General features: G+C 40.3%; 1 protein-coding gene and 1 pseudogene across 1 annotated transcript; both read right to left on the bottom strand.

The window, feature by feature from the left end:
• Nucleotides 1-3,083: 3,083 nt before the first annotated feature.
• On the bottom strand, nt 3,084-8,089 carry LOC120289415 (annotated as a pseudogene).
• Nucleotides 8,090-11,528: 3,439 nt separating this feature from the next.
• Nucleotides 11,529-22,632, bottom strand: LOC104426180 (4-coumarate--CoA ligase-like 9). Its single transcript, XM_018864956.2, is given in 8 exon segments — nt 11,529-11,787; nt 12,368-12,470; nt 12,861-12,928; nt 13,027-13,172; nt 13,489-13,675; nt 21,615-21,900; nt 21,902-21,998; nt 22,001-22,632. Coding segments are annotated over 8 exon segments (1,644 nt in total). The 5' UTR covers nt 22,632; the 3' UTR covers nt 11,529-11,661.
• Between the last annotated feature and the right edge of the window lie 699 nt (nt 22,633-23,331).

Genomic DNA, 23,331 nt, shown 5'->3' with positions numbered 1-23,331 from the left:
AGGGGCGGCACGGGCGAAGGAGACAGCCGGCGTCGGAGTATTGGCGCGGACTGGGCGGCAGCAGCAACAGGGAGGCGCGGCGTCGGTGGCCGGCGAACAGCGGGGTTGCGGGTCGCAGCGGTGTTGTCCCACGGGTGTGTAGCGGCTCGGCGTTCAGTTCCGGCGTCGTGGGTCAGCAAGCAGAGCAGCAACGGCGACGGGGCACGGGCTGAGGCGCGGCGGCGGAGCTGCGGACGTCGTAGGCGCGGGCGAGGCGCGGCGTGGCAGAGGCAAGCGAACCAGTGGCGGTGCGGAGGCGCGGCGGAGCTAGGAGATCGACAGGCGGCGTTGCGGGCGGAGCGGGGGTGTTGCAGCGGCGCGGCGTCGCCGAGGGCGAGAGCGCGGTCGTCGGGGGCGCGGTGCGAGGTCAGGAGCGGCGGTGGTGCAGTGACGGGTGGCGCTCGGCAAGGTCAGGAGCGGCGGGCTTCGTCGGAGCTCCGGCGTCGGGTCTCCGCGAGTTGCAGCGGATTTGGGGAAGGTGATGAACAGTAAAGGTCAAATCAACCTTTACTGTTTTTTACTTTTCTCCTTTCTCTCTCACTCTCTCTCTCTCTCTCACGTTCTGACTTTTTTCTTTCCTTTTTTTCTGCAGTTTTTTCCTTTTGTACTTTCTGCAGAAAAATTTTCTTCTCCTTCTCTTTTCTGAATTTTTCTCCCCAGAGAAGGCCCCCACGATTGATCCGTACGTATCCTTTTATAGGCGACGCAAAACAGGATCTTTTTTAAAATATTTTCATCAGCCGAATATTGCTTATAACCTCTTGATCACAAAAATCCTTATCTAAAAATATTATCCCCGATTTCATCATCTATTAATAAAAATTAAGATTATAATGCGATTTTTTTTTAATTTTCAAAAACCATAATATCACATCAAATCTTAATTTTTTCGCAAGATAATCAATTAAAAATAACGACGGGCTTGGGTTAATTTTATTCTTTCATGGGCCTAGCCCGGCCTATTAATTTAAAATTCAAAAACACCAATTCGACCCATCCGCCACCTATCAATAAATAAAATGCAAAATATGTAAACTAAATGTAGCTATGCAATTAAATTTTTTAAGGATAAAATTAACCCCTAATTTTTATGCAATAAATGACTAAATGGATCACCAAAATATAGGTGTCAACAGAGTCAAAGTTGAAGGATAATTTACGTTGTTTTTCCTTTTCATTATGAAAGGATTTTAATTGATGTGCCAAACATCTCAAGCATTTATTATGAAAGAAATGCTACGTGGTATTGATATTACACATGACCTAATTATCTAAACGACTATTTACATTTCATATCATTTAACATATTAATTTTATAAATCAATCTTATTCTATTCAACATCGCTCGATTATTAGATCCTTCCTTTGATGCATTTTAAACATTGAATCAGGAGAAAAAATTCAACGATAGTGCTAAATAAGACTTTTGATTAATCTATATAGAGCGACTAATAATAAGATAGATCAAGTATGCATTCAACCATCAGGAAGTCTACGCAATATTTTGAATTTTCTCTCATTTTCTCATTCTCTTTTTCAATACATGAAAATGTCAGTTTCACTTTATGTTAATAATTTTACTTCTATAAATCGCAATTTCTCCGAACATGCAATGAATCAATAGCACTTAGTACTTTTACGAGTAGCTATTAGGCTACTGATTTCATAACTAAAATTGCTACGAATAATTAATCTGAAATTGTCTCAACCATCCTCAACAATTGTAGTAGTAATTTCCCTATAAGTTTTCGTAAATGAAAAGTAGTAACATGTTTTCTAAGTGCGACTAATTTTATTTAAAAGTAGTAAGTTTGCTCCATTGGTCTCCTTCGTGGGGTATAATTTTCTCAAATTCCTCATAGTTTAGTTGCAGTTATAGTTAGCAATTATAGTCGAGGATAGTAATTTGACCGCAGATCACATGAGGTGAAAATTCTAATCACTTAACCATAAACCTAAATTTTCGTAAACGTCATAGGGATAATTTTCTTGTAAGTCATAAAGAATGAAAGTAAATGTGCCTTCCGAGGGAAGTAATTTTCCTCAGAAACAATAGTTTACCAAAGACGAAGTCATTTTCCTTAAAACAGTACGTTTTCCTTTACGGGTCTGTAATTGCCATTGTCATTAGTAAATAAAGCAAGCGCTACTTTTTGACGATTGTAATTTGTAATCATCCTTACTTTTTGTAACTTGCAAACAGAGTCCTATTGCAGCAATTTGACTTGTCATAATAAAATACAAAGTAAAGTTCTCAGAAGATTTAATATAGGTTGCTAATTACTATGTAAATTCAAAATATTTAGAACATGATTGAATAAATTTGAACATTTAGAATTTGATTGAACATTGAGCCAAATATTTCAGGACTCTACAATTTGAAAATGAGTCAAGTTCACATAGAGGACCGCCTACAATCAGTTTTGACTTCAGAGTCGTGACATGAATGCTTGTGTGTATGCTCCTGCCTTGTCCAAGCACAAGGAAATTTAGTACCCATTTAGCTGAACGCTGTGGTGGCAGGTTGGGCCGAGGAAACTGATTATTTAACTCGGAAACACAATATGACCAACCTTTGCATCTAAAGCGACTCGAGCTCGACCATTTAGACAACTAAAATCATTAGGTATTATTGCTTATCAAGTGTTACCAGCGTTGTTGAAATATTCCACATCACTTGATGTGATCTAAAACTCAACTCGCATTTATAAACATCAAGTTTCCTAGATCAACATCGCATTTCAGTAGGAGGAAATGAGCGAAATAAAATCAGAGCCAGGGGCAAGAGAGACTAGACACTTACACAGCCATGTACACATATCACAAGGGGCTGCCCTGAATTTTGGATTTGTAACGTGTCTTCTGCTAGGAATGATCAATCATTTCCAACAACTGTTGCTAAATCTTGCATCCCATGGAGCACCAAACGCAGAGGGTGATGATAATGGCATATTTCATCAAAAAAACAATGACTAAACACGACACAAGAATATAAGGACCCAAGTGGGGAATCGAACTCAACCACTTTAGACCAGTATTAACAAGCACAGTTTCTCTAAAGAACTGGTATAAGATTCAGTTGGGATTACACATTTCGCCGGGTTTATCTTTGTCTTTGGTAAGGAATGGTGAATCACTTCCAAAAACAAGTACAACATTCATACCATGGAGCAGCAAATTGCCAAATACAGAGAACTGATAACAATGGCCTGTTTTACTTAAAAGTAAAATCGGACTTCTTTTCCTGGTCAAAGATTTACAATCTAGCTGAACCAGCAGATAAAGCATGATTGATGAGCTCCCTTCTCAAGATCTTTCCCGCAGGATTTTTGGGGATGCTACTGATAAAAGCGACACGCCTTATCTTCTTGTATGGAGCAACCTGCGAATCCAGTTTAACGTAATCAGAGAATAGAGTAGGGTTGTCTATGGGTTCGGACCAGGCTGAACACCCTGCAAATTCGCTCTGTGCTGCTTAGATGGAACAAGTTTTCTGATTGAGCTATGTTACCCAAGTAAGCTATAGCAAGTGAAACAAAGGTATAGTACAAACGACCACGCCCATTTTGTTGGATAGATCTAGTAGCACTGACAGCTCGCCGAAATGTTAAGTGACAAATTGGGGTTAAAGGGGAGAAAGGAAGAACATTAGCAGCATGGACTAGAACAAGGGTTGGAGCAGATGCTTTCTTAGGCGATATTCAGACTCGTTGGGGTACTCGACCAATTGCCCTGCATGCTGTTAAGAACACCAGGTGCCCAGCAAGTCAGTGATTGGGAATCAAATAGTGTCCCCTATGATATCGAGAAATATAAAGTCATAGTTGTTCTCATAGCCAATGAATAGGTGCCTCAGCGTTTGCATTTAGTATCTTCAGGTCATCAGCTCCTCTATTTCCCTGGGAAAATCTAAAAACTGAAGAAGAGTCTTCCAAAACAGATGAATCCAGGAGGACCATACCTGTTCAGCAATGAAATCCATGATTTCAGATTCTGTAACGCATGCACCAGGCTTCCTCACCACGAAAGCCATTGGAACCTGCCCTGCCTCTTCATCAGGATACCTGATCCCAAGCAATACACTTGGATTAGTCTCGTTGGTTTCTTACGCAATGAGCCACTTAGCCAAAAAGAAAGCACATTTATGGATCTCACAACATGCCAAAGTTCGACAAGTCCATTATAAGCAGATAAAGATTTGCCTCAAAAGTAAATGCAATCGCAATAGTACATCTTCTGTCAATCATTATTCTGCACAATGGTAGGATAACTCTCGACCTTTTAAACATCGACTCACCAATACTTTGCATGTCCTCCAAGTAATTAAAAGGTCAGTGAATGGTAAATAAAAATAAAATGAGACTTTTTGCTCATGAAAACTCTATGCGTCCATGTTTGACCCCAAAAAAAACTCTCAATGCATCTATGAAGGTCATAAGACAAGCACTGGAGCATACGGTATCACTGCAGCTTCCGCAATTTGTTGATGAGATTGAAGTAAATGCTCCAATTCAGCAGGTGGAACCTGAAGGATGGGATGAGATTGAGATGACAAAATCTGATTATGGAAAAATGCGAAGCATCAGATTTCACCAGCAAAAGATTCCTTATGATAGCAGCTACCTGATACGCCTTGTATTTTATCAATTCCTTTAGCCTATCTACAATGTAGAGGAACCCCTCTGAGTCAAAGTAACAAAGATCGCCAGTTTTTAGCCAACCGTCAGGATCCAATGTCTCAGCCGTCGCCTTTTCATCTCCAACATAACCTAAATGGAATCAGGAGAGATTCAGAACATCTGAGTTTCACAAGTGACACGTGAAGCTCAAAGAGGAGTTCCAGCAGTGAAATGAGAAATCCTTATGCAGGAAGCAGCATAGTAATTGACGATGTCTAAGGAAACCAGGATATCTAATTTTGTACTGCAATTTTTGTAAGCGAGTCAGTGTTTCAATAGAAAGACGGGCATTTCCTAACTTGATGGTGCTTGAACAAAATGTGCAACAGATCTCCAGATAGGTTTTCTTCACTGATTCCAGAAGGAAAGCAATTCAGGATGAGAGATTGTGGTATGACTATCAACCTTTCATGATGGCTGGGCCACGCAGCCACAATTCGCCTTTGCAGCCAGGAGGTAGAGCTTCTCCAGTAACAGGATCGACTATTTTGGCTTCCATATACTCGGCGAGGCGACCAATGGAGCCGTATTGCTTGGTCTCATCAGGCCCCGTCATCCTACTTCCTAAGAGGCTCTCTGTCAATGCATAACCCTGAAAAATTCATTTGGACATGTCAATGTAGAAAAAGCCATTATTCATTTACATCTATTGATCTTTTGCATCCATCAACTCAAAACTATGTGCCCGTATCTACTTCCTCATGTTCTTCAATTCTTTCATGCCGTCGTCATCCAAATTTCTAGCACAGCACTGTCATGGTACGCATGCGGTACCTATGGGGGTAAGCCTACGAGTAACAAATTGAGTTATAGTGTAATTCAATGAACGTAATGCACCTTTTGATTGATTGTTGATTTAATATATCCAATGCAACAATTTTATCTTAAGATCCATCGTCGGGTAATTTCAGATTGAGGTCATAAAATGCAATCAGTTAGGCAGTGCTCATCACTCATTGGCAGGATAAGAACACTATAAAGATCCATCGTTGGGTAATTTCAGATTGAGGTCATATAATGCAATCAGTTAGGCAGTGCTCGTCACTCATTGGCACACTATAAGTGCCATAACTTTCATATAAGACTCACTTAAGCACCGTAACTTTTTTTTCAACCACTCAAGTGTGATAACTTCAAAAAAGAAAAACATTCACTTACGTACTGTAACTTTCATTTGATCACTACCAAAACTTCTTAAAAACATTCACCCAAATTCTAGAAATCTAACATGGCATAACACTGTGGTGAACGTTTTTAATAATTTTTTGCACTCAAATGATCAATTGAAAAGCAATATGACACTCAAGTAATTGGAAAAAAAAAAAGAGAGAGAGAGAAGGTTATTGAGTGCCATATAGTTAAAAAGTCCTACTTAAATAAATAAAGAAATCATGCCCAAGCATTTTGGCATGTAAGTAATTGGTCCAAGTACTAAACGATCGGGGCTTAAGACTTTAGTTTGATTTTTACCTGTACATTAAAAATACCGGTAATTCCTTGCATATCCCACGAGTTTTGCCATAGGGATTTCACCTTTGGACTGGATTGAAACCAATTTAGTAAATATGCAAAAACTAACCTTTGTCACCTTGACATAGCATGAAATAGAGGAAAACAAGTATCGTTCTCTATATGGATAACCAATGATGTCCAAAGCCAACAGTGATTTTAGGTCGGTTTTTATTTTCATTGAAGTCAGCCATTTCTTTTTTGGGATTAAAATTAAGAATTAATATCACGAAAAATCTCAAACTTGTATGTTTGTGACAAATTTACTAAAAACTAATTTTTTACCTACCAAAAATTCAAACTGGTTATTTGTGACAAATTTACTATTTATTAATTTCCATTAAATTAAATTAATATCACAAAAAATCATAAACTGGTACATTATGACAATCAAAAGGCAAAACCCAAAATTGATACATCTGTTAATTATTACGAGTCATATAACTTAACAATTTGAAAATAAAATTTAAAAACTAATGAACGATATATTTTTCAAAAGTGTACTATTTGAAATTTTTTATGGTCAAAAAATTATTTTACAATAAATGTATTACAACTGTGTCAATTTAAGGGTTTTTTTTTTTTGTATTAATCCTAAAATTAAAGAGATAACTATTTTTTTGGCCAAATAGATTACAAAATACGGAAGTTATGCTTATTTTAATATCTTTTAACACTAATGGCATTTTACCTGCACCAGCTCCACGTTAGGGAATTGCTGCTGGAACCGCTGGGAAACCTCCTTCCCAAGCGGCGCTCCGCCGCACATGACGGTGCGGAGTGAGCTGAGGTCATACTTCCCGATCAGCTCCGACTTCACCAACGCTAGCACGACCGGCGGCGACACCGGCAACAAGCCGACTCTATACTTCTCCACGGCCTTCAGCATGGCCTGGAGCTCGAACTTGCCCATCAAAACCACGGTCGCCCCCATCCCAAAGGCTCTCAATATCGACGCAAAACCATACACGTGGAACAGGGGAAGTGGAAACAGCCAAACGGGCTTTGGGCCTGGCTCGGGTTGGCGAGCGCCGGCGACCCCGCGATCATGTTTCCGTGGGTCATGAGTACGCCCTTGACCCGGCCCGTCGTGCCCGAAGAGTAGAGAATCGTCGCGGGGTCGGCCTGCGTGACCCGGTTGACATTGCGGAGAACGGGATCGGTCTCCTTCAGGCCGGTCCGGGACAAAACGGACTCGAACTCGGGCGAGTCGATGAGGATGGTGCCGTGCCTGAGCGTAGGCAGCTTGTGAGCTGCTTGGTAGGTGACGAAAGCGAGGACGGGCTTGCTGAGCCCGACCAGGTGGCGGATCTCGGAGGCGGAGCTCAGGGGGTTCGCCGGGGACACGACGATGCCGAGGGAGAGGAGAGTGAAGTAGATGACGGGGACGTGGAGGGAAAATGACGGGAGGACGAGGACGACGTCGTTCTTGGAGAGGGAAGGGAAGCGGCTGACGAGGAAGGACGAGAGAGCCCGGCATTGCGAGATGAAGCGCGGGTAGGTGACCCGGTGGCCGGTGGCGGCGTCGACGAGGAACGGCGAGGAGGAGGAGGAGGAGGAGGAGGGGAGGATGGAGAAGAGGAAGTCGGTGAGCGAAATGGGGAGGGAAGGAGGAGGGAGAGGGACGGAGGGCTTGAGGCTGCGGAAGGTCCTGCTTTCGGCGCAGAAGCCATTGATGGGTTGGAGTTCTTTGGTGCGGTGACTAGTTTCAGACATCGTGAAATGATGAAGATGAAGATGGCGACGGCGACGGCGACTGCAGTGCTCGGTATCTCCCGTCTTTTCAGAGACTTAAAAAGCACGAGATGATATGACTAATGAACAAAGCGCAATTCTCGATGACTAACTACCATTCCTCACTTTTCTTACGGCGTTCATAGCAGAGAAGCTGACAGGTGACGACCATGCGCTCTCCCTGTGATAACGCTTGGCATTAAAAGCGTGGAAAGCTTTCCTTTCATTAAAAAGTACCGACATTTTTCGAAAATTTTCGTATCACGTCCAATATTTTGACATGCTCCGACTTGCAATTAAAGGATGTCAAACAATTCGGTACGTAATTAATTTTCTTTATACGTTCTGGCGTGCAAATTCGAAATTTCAATACGCAATTCCAACATGCACAAATGAATTTAAAAATTTTCAATAAATAAAATATCAAAATGTAAATTTGTAAAGAAAAATAAAATAAAATAAAAGACTTATTGTTATATTTGATGGTAGAATGTTGATTATTTTCTTTTCAACTAATTGTAGTAAATTGTGAATTGTTTATCTTTTTCTTCCTCCAAATTTTATGAATTATAGAAATGAAATGTAATTGAATTTATTAAATTGAAATAATGAATAATATTAACATTAATATTTTTAGTGTAAATCCATTATAGTCTCTTTTATTATTATTTATATATAAAAATATATTTAATATATAACGTATCCAATATGTTGAAATTCTCCATTTTTTTAAATGACGTATCGACATATCATATCAGTATATCGATGTTGGTGCTACTTAGCACTTCACACAAAATGCTTGAGGAATCCCGTCATAGGCAAAGTGAAATGAAAATGGGTAAAAAATAATACGATTTTACTAGCACAACAGTTTTTGAGCTATTGTGAAAATAAGAAATTGTTAAAAACGACAAATTCTTTAAAGGCTTGCAATAATTTATAATTATTTATTATTCAATTTTTCGTAATCCAAATTGTTATTGTCATAATAAATCAAATATTGTCATCCAATCATTTCTTAAAATAATAATTCAGATAAAAGAAATTTTCTTTCGTGGAATCGAAAGTCGTCAAGTCATAAGTAAAAGTCTTGCCTCGAATGGGCTCTATTCGCTCTTTAACATCGATTATGAAGCTCGAGGGGCTAATGTTTGAAACAAAAATTGGTGGGGGCATTCTAGGCCAACCGACGACTCTCCACGTTAGCAACATTTGCATGTTTTCTGTACCTTTCAACGCGATTGCTTCTGTTCTTGGATGGTCTGAAAGTTGGATCCACACGAAGCACGCCAGCAAAGACGGGGCCAATTTTGTTTTAGCCAGAAACGGGAGGGAAAGAAAAGGACATTGGGTTTCGTAGAGTTCATTAAACAATCGAGTGGCCAACCAGATTTTTTTTTTTTTTTTTTTTGGGTCGAAAGGGGACTGCTGGGTTTGGTAGACATGGAGTAACGTAACCTTTACTCCCGTCCCATCCACGTGAAGCACGACCTTCTTTAGTTGCTCGACTAGGCTCCTCTATGACTTAGGAGAACCCCTAATATGCATAGGATTGTATCTCACGTGGGAAAGCGAGGAGTTCAAGAAAAGCTCAAGATCAATAACTTAAAACTAGTAATAACACTAATAAAAATCGAATGTTAATTTAGTGAACTGATTTGATCGATTCGCATTGGGTTTTGACTCTACGTGAGTTTTGACTCGACTTGCCTTGACCAAAACCGACGATATTCATCATCGGATTATTTGCCTTATGTAAACATACTTACATAATCACTTGCTTAGATTATGTATTGTACTTTCTGTGAATGGAAAATCTTAACGAGGGATGAAGGTTTTGAACCTTGTATTCGCTCTTTAAATTTTTTCAATTTGGGAACACGAGAATATTCTTTAACTTGAGATTGAAATTAGATCTGAGCCTAATCGAATATACATGCCCTTAACATGAAGTTTAGTCAACCCGATTCTTTTAGTTAGTTCCAAATCACCTCTAGAAGCCAATTCCAATGCATTACAAGCCTAAATCTATGAAAATACCAATATTGTTCACCGATGAGAAAAGTACCAAAAAAATCATAAATCAATTACATTAATATCAATTCGGTTCCGAATCTTTCAATTTGACCAATTTAATTTTAAATATTTTTCATATTTTGTCAATTAAGTCAATCGACTAATTTTAAACGAGGAAATTGCGATATTAATGTCGACTTTCTCCTGCTACATAAAATAGGCGGCGTCCACCTCAATAAACTTCAACTTAAATTGATCGAATGGACTTAATTAATAGAATATGAAAGATTTTAAAACTAAATTAATCTAATTAAAAATTTCTAGTGAGAATTGGTACCGATGTTTATTTTTTACGTATATTTCTCGATTGCAGAAGATCTATTTTATGATCCACAGAATCGCTTGAATCCCGAAGCAAAAGCACCTCACTGCACTGAAAACGACAGAAAACAAGGTGACTAGACGGACATCAATGTGGGACCCCGAGAATGATCCGTTTGATTTCCTGTCAATAGATATCGATTAAATAACTTGGTTCACCTCTCGCGGGACAGAAAGCATGCATTATTGAATCTTCCCCGAGCCCACAACCAATTATATGACAGGGACCCGAAAACCCAGCAAACCACCTAACTTAAAATCGCTATATTAAAGTTAAATGTGCAATATTATCCTTAAAATTTTAATTTATTTAATGTGATCCGATTTTTTTTTTTTAATAAATGTACAATACAATTTTTGAATATTTTCATATAATTCAATAATAGTATTGAATATTTTCATATACCAAAAATTTAATGATCACGTTGAACAAATTTAATGTTCAAAGAAGACATTGCATATTAGACTAAAATTCAATGATCATATTGAATAAATTAAAATTTATGGATGACATTATATATTGGGCTATAGTTAAGAGATAATTCATGTTGCTTTCCCTTCATTATGAAAAGATTTTAATTGATGTGCCAAACAACTCATGTATTAATTTTGTAAATCATACTCATTATATTCAATATCACTCATTTATTAGATCCTTCCAATGTAGACAAGTAAAATAATATGGTATTATTGATTATCAAGTATTATCAGTGTTGTTGAAATATCCCATGTCACTTGGCATGGACAGCTATACACTCCTTACATACAGGTGATCCAAAAGCCATCGCATTTTTAAGCATGTCTCTCTTACCGCAAAAGTACATTTCGATACAAGGGAATGAGCAAAATAAATTCAGAGCCACGGGCAAGAGAGACTAGACAATTACACAGCAATGTACACATTCCCAAGAGGCTGCCCCGTATTTCGGATTCAGGTCGTCTTCCGCTAGGAATGATCAACCATATCCAACAACTGGTACTGCATAGTGCATCCCATGGAGCACCAAACACAGGGTGATGATAATGGCATATTTCATCCAAAAAAAATGACAAAACACAACACAAGAATATAAGGACTCAAGTGGGGAATCGAAGTCAACCACTTCAGACCAGTATTAACAAGCACAGCTTCTCCAAAGAGCCAGTATAAGATTCGGTCAGAATTACACATTTCGCCTGGTTTATGTTTGTCTTCGGTAAGGAATGGTGAATCACTTCCAAATACAAGTACAACATATATCAGAGGAGAACTGATAATAATTTACTAAATGAAAAATGGGACTTCTTTTCCTGGTCAAAGATTTTATAATTTAGCTGAACCAGCAGATAAAGCATGATTGATGAGCTCCCTTCTCAATATCTTTCCTGCGGGATTCTTGGGGATGCTACTGATAAAAGTGACACGCCTTATCTTCTTGTGTGGAGCAACCTGCAAATCCAGTTTAATGAAATTAGAGAAAAGGGTTGGGTTGTCTATGGGTTTGGACCGGGCAAAACACCCTGCCAATTCGCTATGTGCTACTCAACTGGAACAAGTCATCTGATTGAGCTATGTTATCCAAGTAAGCTTTAGCAAGTGAAACAAAGGTATCGTACAAAAGACCACGCCCATTTTGTTGGATAGATCTACTAGCATTGACTGCTCGCCAAAAAGTTACGTGACAAATTGGGGTTAAATGGGAGAAAAGAAAAACCTTAGCAGAATGGAATAGAACAAGGGTTGGAGCAGATGCTTTCTTATGTGATATTAAAACTCGTTGAGGTACTCAACTAATCGCCCTGCAAACTGTTAAGAACACCAGGTGCCCAGCAAGTCGGTGATTGGGAATCTAATAGTGTCCCCTATGATATCGAGAAAAATAGAGTCCTAGTTGTTCTCATAGCCAATGAATAGATGCCTCAGCGTTTTCATTTAGCATCTTCAGGACATCAACTCCTCTACTTCCCCGGGAAAATCCCAAAAACTGAAGAAGAGTCTTCCAAAACAGATGAATCCAGGAGGACCATACCCGTTCAGCAATGAAATCCATGATTTCAGATTCTGTAACATATGCACCAGGCTTCCTCACCACAAAAGCCATTGGAACCTGCCCTGCCTCTTCATCAGGATACCTGATTCCAGGCAATACACTTGGATTAGTCTCATTGGTTACTTATGCAATGAGCCACTTAGCCAAAAAGAAAGCACATTTATGGATCTCACAACACACCAAAGTTCAACGAGTACATTTTAAGCAGATAAAGATTTGCCTCAAAAGTAAATGGGATCACAACAGTACATCTTCTGTCAATCATCATTTGGCACAATGGTAGGACAACTCTTGACCTTTTAAACATCGACTCACCAATACTTTGCATGTCCTCCAAGTAATGAAAAGAATAGCGAATGGTGAATAAAAATAAGATTGACTTTGGCTCATGCAAACTCAATACATCTATGTTTGACAAAAAAAAAAAAAAACACTCAATGCATCTATGAAGGTCATAAGCACTGGAGCGTACAGTATCACTGCGGCTTCCGCAATTTGTTGATGAGATTGAAGTAAATGCTCCAATTCAGCAGGTGGAACCTGTAGGATGGGATGAGATTGAGATGACAATTTCTGATTACAGAAAAATGGGAAGCATCAGATTTCCTCAGCAAAAGATTCCTAATGATAGCAACTACCTGATACGCCTTGTATTTGATCAATTCCTTTAGCCTATCTACGATGTAGAGGAACCCCTCTGAGTCAAAGTAACAAAGATCGCCAGTTTTTAGCCAACAGTCAGGGTCCAATGTCTCAGCCGTCGCCTTGTCATCTCCAACACAACCTACATGGAATCAGGAAAAATTCAGAACATCAGAGTTTCACGAGTGATACGTGAAGCTTAAAGAGGAGTTCAAGTAGTGAAATGAGAAATCCTTATGCCAGAAGCAGCATAGTAATTGTCGATGTCCAAGGAAACCAGGATATCTAATTTTGTACTGCAATTTTTTGTGAGCAAGTCAGTGTTTTAATAGAAAGACGATCATTTCCTAACTTGATGGTGCTTGAACAAAATGTGCAACAGATCTCCAGATGGGTTTTGTTCACAGATTCCAGGAGGAAAGCAATCCAGGATGAGAGATTGTGGTATGACTATAGACCTTTCATGATGGCTGGGCCGCGCAGCCACAATTCACCTTTGCAGCCGGGAGGTAGAGCTTCTCGAGTAACAGGATCGACTATTTTGGCTTCCATATGCTCAGAGAGGCGACCGACGGAGCCGTATTGCTTGGTCTCATCAGGCCCCATCAATCTACTTCCTAAGAGGCTCTCTGTCAATGCATAACCCTGAAAAATTCATTCGGACATGTTGATGTAGACACAGCCCTTAGTCATTTACATCTATTGATCTTTCGTATCCATCAACTCAAAACTATGTGCCTGTATCTACTTCTTCATATTCTACAACTCTTTCGTGTCGTCTTCATCCAAAATTCTAGTACAGCACTGTCATGGTACAAATGCGGTTCCTATTGGGGTAAGCTTACTAGTACGAAGTTAGTGTTTGGTGGTTAAAAAATCGCATTTTAATACAAAGTACTGATTTAGGATTTTTGTCATAAGTATATCAGTTTAGGATTTTTTTAATAGTTAAAAGATTAATTTGGGATAAATTTATTAAAGGGCTATCTTTTTGGCCAAATAAATTACAAAATATGAAAGCTATGTTAGTTTTAGTATCTTTAGCACTACTAGCATTTTACCTGCACCAGCTACACGTTAGGGAATTGCTGCTGGAACCGCTCGCAAACCTCCTTCCCAAGCGGCGCTCCGCCACACATGACAGTGCGGAGCGAGCTGAGGCCATACTTCCTGATCAGCTCCGACTTCACCAGCGCCAGCACGACAAGCGGCGAAACCGGCAACGAGCCGACTCTATACTTCTCCACGGCCTTCAGCATGGCCTCAAGCTCGAACTTCCCCATCAAAACCACGGTCGCCCCTATCCCAAAGGCCTTCAATATCCCCGCAAAGCCATACACGTGGAACAGGGGAAGTGGAAACAGCAAAACGGGCTTCGCGCCTGGCTCGGCTTGGCGAGCGCTGGCAAGCCCCGCGATCATGTTTCCGTGGGTCATGAGGACGCCCTTGACCCGGCCTGTCGTGCCCGAAGAGTAGAGAATCGTCGCGGGTCGGCCTGCGTGACCCGGTTGACATTGCGGAGAACGGGATCGGTCTCCTTCAGTCCGGTCCGGGACAAAACGGACTCGAACTGGGGCGAGTCGATGAGGATGGTGCCGTGCCTGAGCGTAGGCAGCTTGTGAGCTGCTTGGGAGGTGACGAAAGCGAGGACGGGCTGGCTGAGCCCGACCAGGTGGTGGATCTCGGAGGCGGAGCTCAGGGGGGTTCGCGGGGGACGCGACGATGCGGAGGGAGAGGAGAGTGAAGTAGATGACGGGGACGTGGAGGGAAGGAGAAGGGAGGACGAGGGCGACGTCGTTCTTGGAGAGGGAAGGGAAGCGGCTCGCGAGGAAGGCAGAGAGGGCGCGGCATTGCGAGAGGAAGCGCGGGTAGGTGATCCGGTGGCCGGTGGCGGCGTCGATGAGGAACGGCAAGGAGGAGGAGGAGGAGTGTATATTGATTGTGCGGTTTATAGTTGACTTTTTTGTGGTGGGGATTTTTGGCATGAGTATATAATTGATAGGTTTGCGAGTTAATTTTTGATGAAGGCGTGTATATATTGATTATGCAGTTTATAGTTGATAAGTTTACTATATCAGAGTTTGCTTTTGATGAGGGCATTATATATTGATTCTGCAGTTTATAGTTGATAAGTTTACTATATCAGAGTTTGCAAGTAAACTCTAGTAACCAAATGTCGTTTTTGTTATATATATATTAATATCAAATTAAATTTTGGTTATGTTGATACCGTATTCATCGATGAAAGAATGATCGTGTCATGCCTTTATTTTTATTAAGTTGGGATATGACGATGGCAATCCAAAAGCTCTGTAAATCTGAAAAGAGAACGAGGAAAGTAGAGATTCAAAACTTTTTCGAATTATCAAATCGAAAAAAAGTGACGAGAATTACTCGATGTAGAGAGAGAGATTGAATGAAGCTTGATCCAAGTAGAAGCGTATCAGGAATGTGGCCCTTGATTTCACATGATGGCTAGGGTTCTCCTCCATCTGCATCGACGCCATTGATGAATGCAAAGAAAGCACAAAGGGGAAGAGAGAGAGAGAGAAAGAGAGAGTCAAAGTGAAGCACAGGAGCTTCTAGGTGGGAAAACGTGCACATGCTTAATTGATGTTCCTAATGATTTGAGTTTTCGTCAGGCATAATAATTACACAAATAATTTCACGTCGATGCTAAATTTTGAATTTATTCAATATAATCTCTAAATATTAGTCAAATGTGCAATATTATCCTGATCTTTTAATTTGTTCAATGTAGTCCGAATTTTAATAAATGTTCAATATAATCCCTGAATATTTTCATATGATTTAAAGACAACACTAAATATTTTCATATAATTCAAGGAGTAAATTGAACATATACAAAAATTTCAAGTAGCACATTACATAATTTAAATGTTTAGGGATGACATTGCACGTTAGATTAGAGTTTGGCAATCATGTTGAACAAATTAAAAATTTAGAGATAACATTACGCATTGAGTCAAAGTTCAAAGATAATTTATGTTGTTTTTGCTTTCATTATGAAAGGATTTTAATTGATGTGCCAAACAACTCAAGCATTTATTGTGAAAGAAATGCTACGTGGTATTGATATTATACATGACCTAATTATCTAAACGACTATTTACATTTCATATCATTTAACATATTAATTTTGTAAATCAATCTTATTTTATTCAACATCGCTCGATTATTAGGTCCTTCCTTTGATGCATTTCAAACATTGAATCATGAGAAAAAAATTCAACGATAGTGCTAAATAAGACTTTTGATTAATCCATATAGATGATAATAAGATAGATCGGGTATGCGTTCAACCCTCAAGAAGTCTACACGATATTTTGAATTTTCTCTCATTTTCTCATTCTCTTTTTTAATACATGAAAATGTCAGTTTCACTTTATGTTAGTAATTTTACTTCTATAAATCGCAATTTCTCCGAACATGCAATGAATCAATAGCACTTAGAACTTTTACGAGTAGCTATTAGGCTACTGATTTCATAACTTAAAATTGCTACGAGTACTTAATCTGAAATTGTCTCAACCATCCTCAACAATTGTAATAGTAATTTCCCTATAAGTTTTCGTAAATGAAAATTAGTAACATGTTTTCTAAGTGCAACTAATTTTATTTAAAAGTAGTAAGTTTGCTCCATCGGTCTCCTTCGTGGGGTATAATTTTTCTCAAATTCCTCATAGTTTAGTTACACTTGTAGTTAGAAATTACAGTCGAGGATAGTAATTTGACTACGGATCGCGTGAGGTCAAAATTCTAATCACTTAACCATTAACCTAAATTTTTAAAGTAAACATCATGGGGATAATTTTCCTGTAAGTCATAAAGAATGAAAGTAAATGTGCCTTCCGAAGGAAGTAATTTTCCTCAGAAACAATAGTTTACCAAAGACGAAGTCATTTTCCTTAAAAATAGTACTATTCCTTTACGGGTCTGTAATTGCCATTGTCGTTAGTAAATAAAGCAAGCACTACTTTTTGACGATTGTAATTTGTAATCATCCTTACTTTTTGTAACTTGCAAACAGAGTCTTGTTGCAGCAATTTGACTTGTCATAATAAAATTCAAAGTAAAGTTCTCAGAAGATTTAATATAGGTTGCTAATTACTATGTAAATTCAAAATATTTAGAACATGATTGAATAAATTTGAACATTTAGAATTTGATTGAACATTGAGCCAAATATTTTAGGACTCTACAATTTGAAAATGAGTCAAGTTCACATAGAGGACCGCCTACAATTAGTTTTGACTTCAGAGTCGTGACATGAATGCTTGTGTGTATGCTCCTGCCTTGTCCAAGCACAAGGAAATTTAGTACCCATTTAGCTGAACGCTGTGGTGGCAGGTTGGGCCGAGGAAACTGATTATTTAACTCGGAAACACAATATGACCAACCTTTGCATCTAAAGCGACTCGAGCTCGACCATTTAGACAACTAAAATCATTAGGTATTATTGTTTATCAGCGTTGTTGAAATATTCCACTATCGCTTGATGTGATCTAAAACTCAACTCGCATTTATAAACGACAAGTTTCCTAGATCAACATCGCATTTCAATAGGAGGGAATGAGCAAAATAAAATCAGAGCCAGGGGCAAGAGAGACTAGACACTTACACAGCCATGTACACATATCACAAGGGGCTGCCCTGAATTTTGGATTTGTAACGTGTCTTCTGCTAGGAATGATCAATCATTTCCAACCACTGGTACTAAATCTTGCATCCCATGGAGCACCAAACGCAGAGGGTGATGATAATGGCATATTTCATCAAAAAAACAATGACAAAACACGACACAAGAATATAAGGACCCAAGTGGGGAATTGAACTCAACCACTTTAGACCAGTATTAACAAGCACGGTTTCTCTAAAGAACTGGTATAAGATTCAGTTGGGATTACACATTTCGCCGGGTTTATCTGTCTTTGGTAAGGAATGGTGAATCACTTCCAAAAACAAGTACAACATTAATACCATAGAGCAGCAAATTGCCAAATACAGAGAACTGATAACAATGGCCTGTTTTACTTAAAAGTAAAATCGGACTTCTTTTCCTGGTCAAAGATTTACAATCTAGCTGAACCAGCAGATAAAGCATGATTGATGAGCTCCCTTCTCAAGATCTTTCCCGCAGAATTTGTGGGGATGCTACTGATAAAAGCGACACGCCTTATCTTCTTGTATGGAGCGACCTGCCAATCCAGTTTAACGTAATCAGAGAATAGAGTAGGGTTGTCTATGGGTTTGGACCAGGCTGAACACACTGCAAATTCGCTCTGTGCTACTTAAATGGAACAAGTTTTCTGATTGAGCTATGTTACCCAAGTAAGCTATAGCAAGTGAAACAAAGGTATAGTACAAACGACCACGCCCATTTTGTTGGATAGATCTAGTAGCACTGACAGCTCGCCGAAATGTTAAGTGACAAATTGGGGTTAAAGGGGAGGAAAGAAGAACATTAGCAGCATGGACTAGAACAAGGGTTGGAGCAGATGCTTTCATAGGCGATATTAAGACTCGTTGGGGTACTCGACCAATCGCCCTGCATGCTGTTAAGAACACCAGGTGCCTAGCAAGTCAGTGATTGGGAATCAAATAGTGTCCCCTATAAAATCGAGAAAAATAAAGTCAGTTTTTCTCATAGCCAATGAATAGGTGCCTCAGCGTTTGCATTTAGTATCTTCAGGACATCAACTCCTCTATTTCCCTGGGAAAATCTAAAAACTGAAGAAGAGTCTTCCAAAACAGATGAATCCAGGAGGACCATACCTGTTCAGCAATGAAATCCATGATTTCAGATTCTGTAACGCATGCACCAGGCTTCCTCACCACGAAAGCCATTGGAACCTGCCCTGCCTCTTCATCAGGATACCTGATCCCAAACAATACACTTGGATTAGTCTCGTTGGTTTCTTACGCAATGAGCCACTTAGCCAAAAAGAAAGCACATTTATGGATTTCACAACACACCAAAGTTCGACGAGTCCATTATAAGCAGATAAAGATTTGCCTCAAAAGTAAATGCGATCGCAATAGTACATCTTCTGTCAATCATCATTCCACACAATGGTAGGATAACTCTCGACCTTTTAAACATCGACTCACCAATACTTTGCATGTCCTCCAAGTAATTAAAAGGTCAGTGAATGGTAAATAAAAATAAAATGAGACTTTTTGCTCATGAAAACTCTATGCATCCATGTTTGACCCCAAAAAAAAACTCTCAATGCATCTATAAAGGTCATAAGACAAGCACTGGAGCATACGGTATAACTGCAGCTTCTGCAATTTGTTGATAAGATTGAAGTAAATGCTCCGATTCAGCAGGTGGAACCTGTAGGAATGAGATTGAGATGACAAAATCTGATTAGGGAAAAATGCAAAGCATCAGATTTCACCAGCAAAAGATTCCTTACGACAGAAGCTACCTGATATGCCTTGTATTTTATCAATTCCTTTAGCCTATCTACAATGTAGAGGAACCCCTCCGAGTCAAAGTAACAAAGATCGCCAGTTTTTAGCCAACCGTCAGGATCAATGTCTCAGCCGTCGCCTTTTCATCTCCAACATAACCTAAATGGAATCAGAGAGATTCAGAACATCTGAGTTTCACAAGTGATACGTGAAGCTCAAAGAGGAGTTCCAGCAGTGAAATGAGAAATCCTTATGCAGGAAGCAGCGTAGTAATTGACGATGTCCGAGGAAACCGGGATATCTAATTTTGTGCTGCAATTTTTGTAAGCGAGTCAGTGTTTCAATAGAAAGACTGGGCATTTCCTAACTTTATGGTGCTTGAACAAAATGTGCAACAGATCTCCAGATAGGTTTTATTCACAGATTCCAGAAGGAAAGCAATCCAGGATGAGAGATTGTGGTATGACTATCGACCTTTCATGACTATCGACCTTTCATGATGGCTGGGCCACGCAGCCACAATTCGCCTTTGCAGCCAGGAGGTAGAGCTTCTCCAGTAACAGGATCGACTATTTTGGCTTCCATATACTTGGCAAGGCGACCAATGGAGCCGTATTGCTTGGTCTCATCAGGCCCCATCATCCTACTTCCTAAGAGGCTCTCTGTCAATGCATAACTCTGAAAAGTTCATTTGGACATGTCGATGTAGAAAAAGCCATTAGTCATTTACATCTATTGATCTTTTGCATCCATCAACTCAAAACTATGTGCCCGTATCTACTTCCTCATGTTCTTCAATTCTTTCATGTCGTCGTCATCCAAATTTCTAGCACAGCACTGTCATGGTACGGATGCGGTACCTATGGGGGTAAGCCTATGAATACCAAATTGAGTTATAGTGTAATTCAATGAACGTAATGCATTGAGTGATTGTTGATTTAATATATCTGATGCAACAATTTTATCTTAAGATCCGTCGTTGGTAATTTCAAATTGAGGTCATATAATGCAATCGGTTAGGTAGTGCTCATCACTCATTGGCGGGATAAGAACACTATAAGTACCATAATTTTCAAATGAGACTCACTTAAGTGTCATAACTTTTTTTTCGACCACTCAAGTGTGATAACTTTAAAAAGAAAAACATTCACTTATGTACCATAACTTTCATTTGATCACTACCAAAACTTCTTAAAAACATTCACCCAAATTCTAGAAATCTAACATGGCATAACACTTGTGGTGAACGTTTTTAAGAATTTTTTGCACTCAAATAATCAATTGAAAAGTAATATTACACTCAAGTAATTGGAAAAAAAAAGTTATTGAGTGCCACATAGTTAAAAAGTCGTACTTAAATAAATAAAGAAATCATGCCCAAGCATTTTGGCATGTAAGTAATTGGTCTAGTACTAAATGATTTGGGGCTTAAGACTTTAGTTTGGTTTTTACCTGTACATTAATAATACCGGTAATTCCTTACATATCTCATGAGTTTTGGCATAGGGATTTCACCTTTGGACTGAATTGAAACCAATTTAGTAAATATGCAAAAACTAATCTTTGTCACCTTGACATAGCATGAAATGGAGGAAAACAAGTATCGTGTTCTATATGGATTACCAATGATGTCCAAAGCCAGCAGTGATTTTAGGTCAGTTTTTATTTTCATCGAAGTCAGCCATTTCTTTTTCGGGATTAAAATTAAGAATTAATATCACGAAAAATTTCAAACTTATATGTCTGTGACAAAATTTGCCAAATAATAATTTTTTACCTACAAAAATTTGTGACAAATTTGTTATCTATTAATTTCCGTTAAATTAAATTAATATAACTAAACACCACAAACTAGGATCGGAGGAAAAATCCAAAACCGACATACTCGTCAATTGTTACATGTCATCTAACTCAATAATTTGACAATAAAATATAATGAAAATTAATATCACAAATATACCAATTTCGGATTTTTTGTGGTCAAAAAATTATTTTATGGTAAATTTGTAACAGATGCATTACTTTAAAGTTTTTTTTTTGTATTAATCCTAAAATTAAAGGGCTAACTATTTTTGGCCAAATAAATTACAAAATATGGAAGTTATGCTTATTTTAATATCTTTTAACACTAATGGCATTTTACCTGCACCAGCTCCACGTTAGGGAATTGCTGCTGGAACCGCTGGGAAACCTCCTTCCCAAGCGGCGCTCCGCCGCACATGACGGTGTGGAGTGAGCTGAGGTCATACTTCCCGATCAGCTCCGACTTCACCAACGCTAGCACGACCGGCGGCGACACCGGCAACAAGCCGACTCTATACTTCTCCACGGCCTTCAGCATGGCCTCAAACTCGAACTTGCCCATCAAAACCACGGTCGCCCCCATCCCAAAGGCTCTCAATATCGACGCAAAACCATACACGTGGAACAGGGAAGCGGAAACAGCCAAACGGGCTTTGGGCCTGGCTCGGGTTGGCGAGCGCCGGCGACCCCGCGATCATGTTTCCGTGGGTCATGAGTACGCCCTGACCCGGCCCGTCGTGCCCGAAGAGTAGAGAATCGTCGCGGGGTCGGCCTGCGTGACCCGGTTGACATTGCGGAGAACGGGATCGGTCTCCTTCAGGCCGCTCCGGGTCAAAACGGACTCGAACTCGGGCGAGTCGATGAGGATGGTGCCGTGCCTGAGCGTAGGCAGCTTGTGAGCTGCTTGGGAGGTGACGAAAGCGAGGACGGGCTTGCTGAGCCCGACCAGGTGGCGGGTCTCGGAGGCGGAGCTCAGGGGGTTCGCCGGGGACACGACGATGCCGAGGGAGAGGAGAGTGAAGTAGATGACGGGGACGTGGAGGGAAAATGACGGGAGGACGAGGACGACGTCGTTCTTGGAGAGGGAAGGGAAGCGGCTGACGAGGAAGGACGAGAGAGCCCGGCATTGCGAGATGAAGCGCGGGTAGGTGATCCGGTGGCCGCAGGCGGCGTCGACGAGGAACGGCGAAGAGGAGGAGGAGGAGGGGAGGATGGAGAAGAGGAAGTCGGTGAGCGAAATGGGGAGGGAAGGAGGAGGGAGAGGGACGGAGGGCCTGAGGCTGCGGAAGGTCCTGGTTTCGGCGCAGAAGCCATTGATGGGTTCGAGTTCTTTGGTGCGGTGACTAGTTTTAGCCATCGTGAAATGATGAAGATGAAGATGGCGACGGCGGCGACTGCTCGCGGTCTTTACAGAGACTTAAAAACACGAGATGATATGACTATTGAACAAAGTGCAATTCTCGATGACTAACCACCATTCCCCACTTTTCTTACCGTGTGTTGGCATATCACGTTATGTATCAATGTTATTTATTTTATTTTTTTTATGACCAGGAACCCGTACAACCAGTAACCGATGAGTAAGGTGGCAAAATGAGTCACCCATAATTTTTACAAATGGGTCGAATGTGGGTTATGAAGTTGTAATGGGTCATAACCCACATTCGACCCATTTGAAGTTCAGTTTTATATGAGTCGAAAATGAGTTATAAGTTTTGACCCATTTTCGACCCATTTCTAAAACCTAAAAAACATGAACTTCACATTCTTCAGCCCTTCGACGACCCTCCGCCACTCGCCTCCGAGCCGCCTTCGCCACTCGCCTCTGCCGCCCGCCTCTAAGGCTCGCCTCCGCCACTCCCTCAAAGGTCATCGACGATTGAGCCTTGCCGGATCTCTCGGCCTCGCCGACAACTAGTGAGGCTCGAGCTCGCTGGCGTTGGGCCTGGCGAGACACAAGCTCGCCGGCGTCGGGCGAGGCTCAATCTCACTGATCTGATGAGGCCGAGCCTTGCTCGACACCGGCAAGCTCGAGTCTAGACAGATTCGGCGAGGCT

This window comes from Eucalyptus grandis, chromosome 11, assembly GCF_016545825.1.
Source record: "Eucalyptus grandis isolate ANBG69807.140 chromosome 11, ASM1654582v1, whole genome shotgun sequence".
Taxonomy (NCBI): Eukaryota; Viridiplantae; Streptophyta; class Magnoliopsida; order Myrtales; family Myrtaceae; genus Eucalyptus; species Eucalyptus grandis.
Note: the sequence above shows the minus strand (reverse complement) of the source record. Positions and strands in the feature narration are given on the sequence as shown.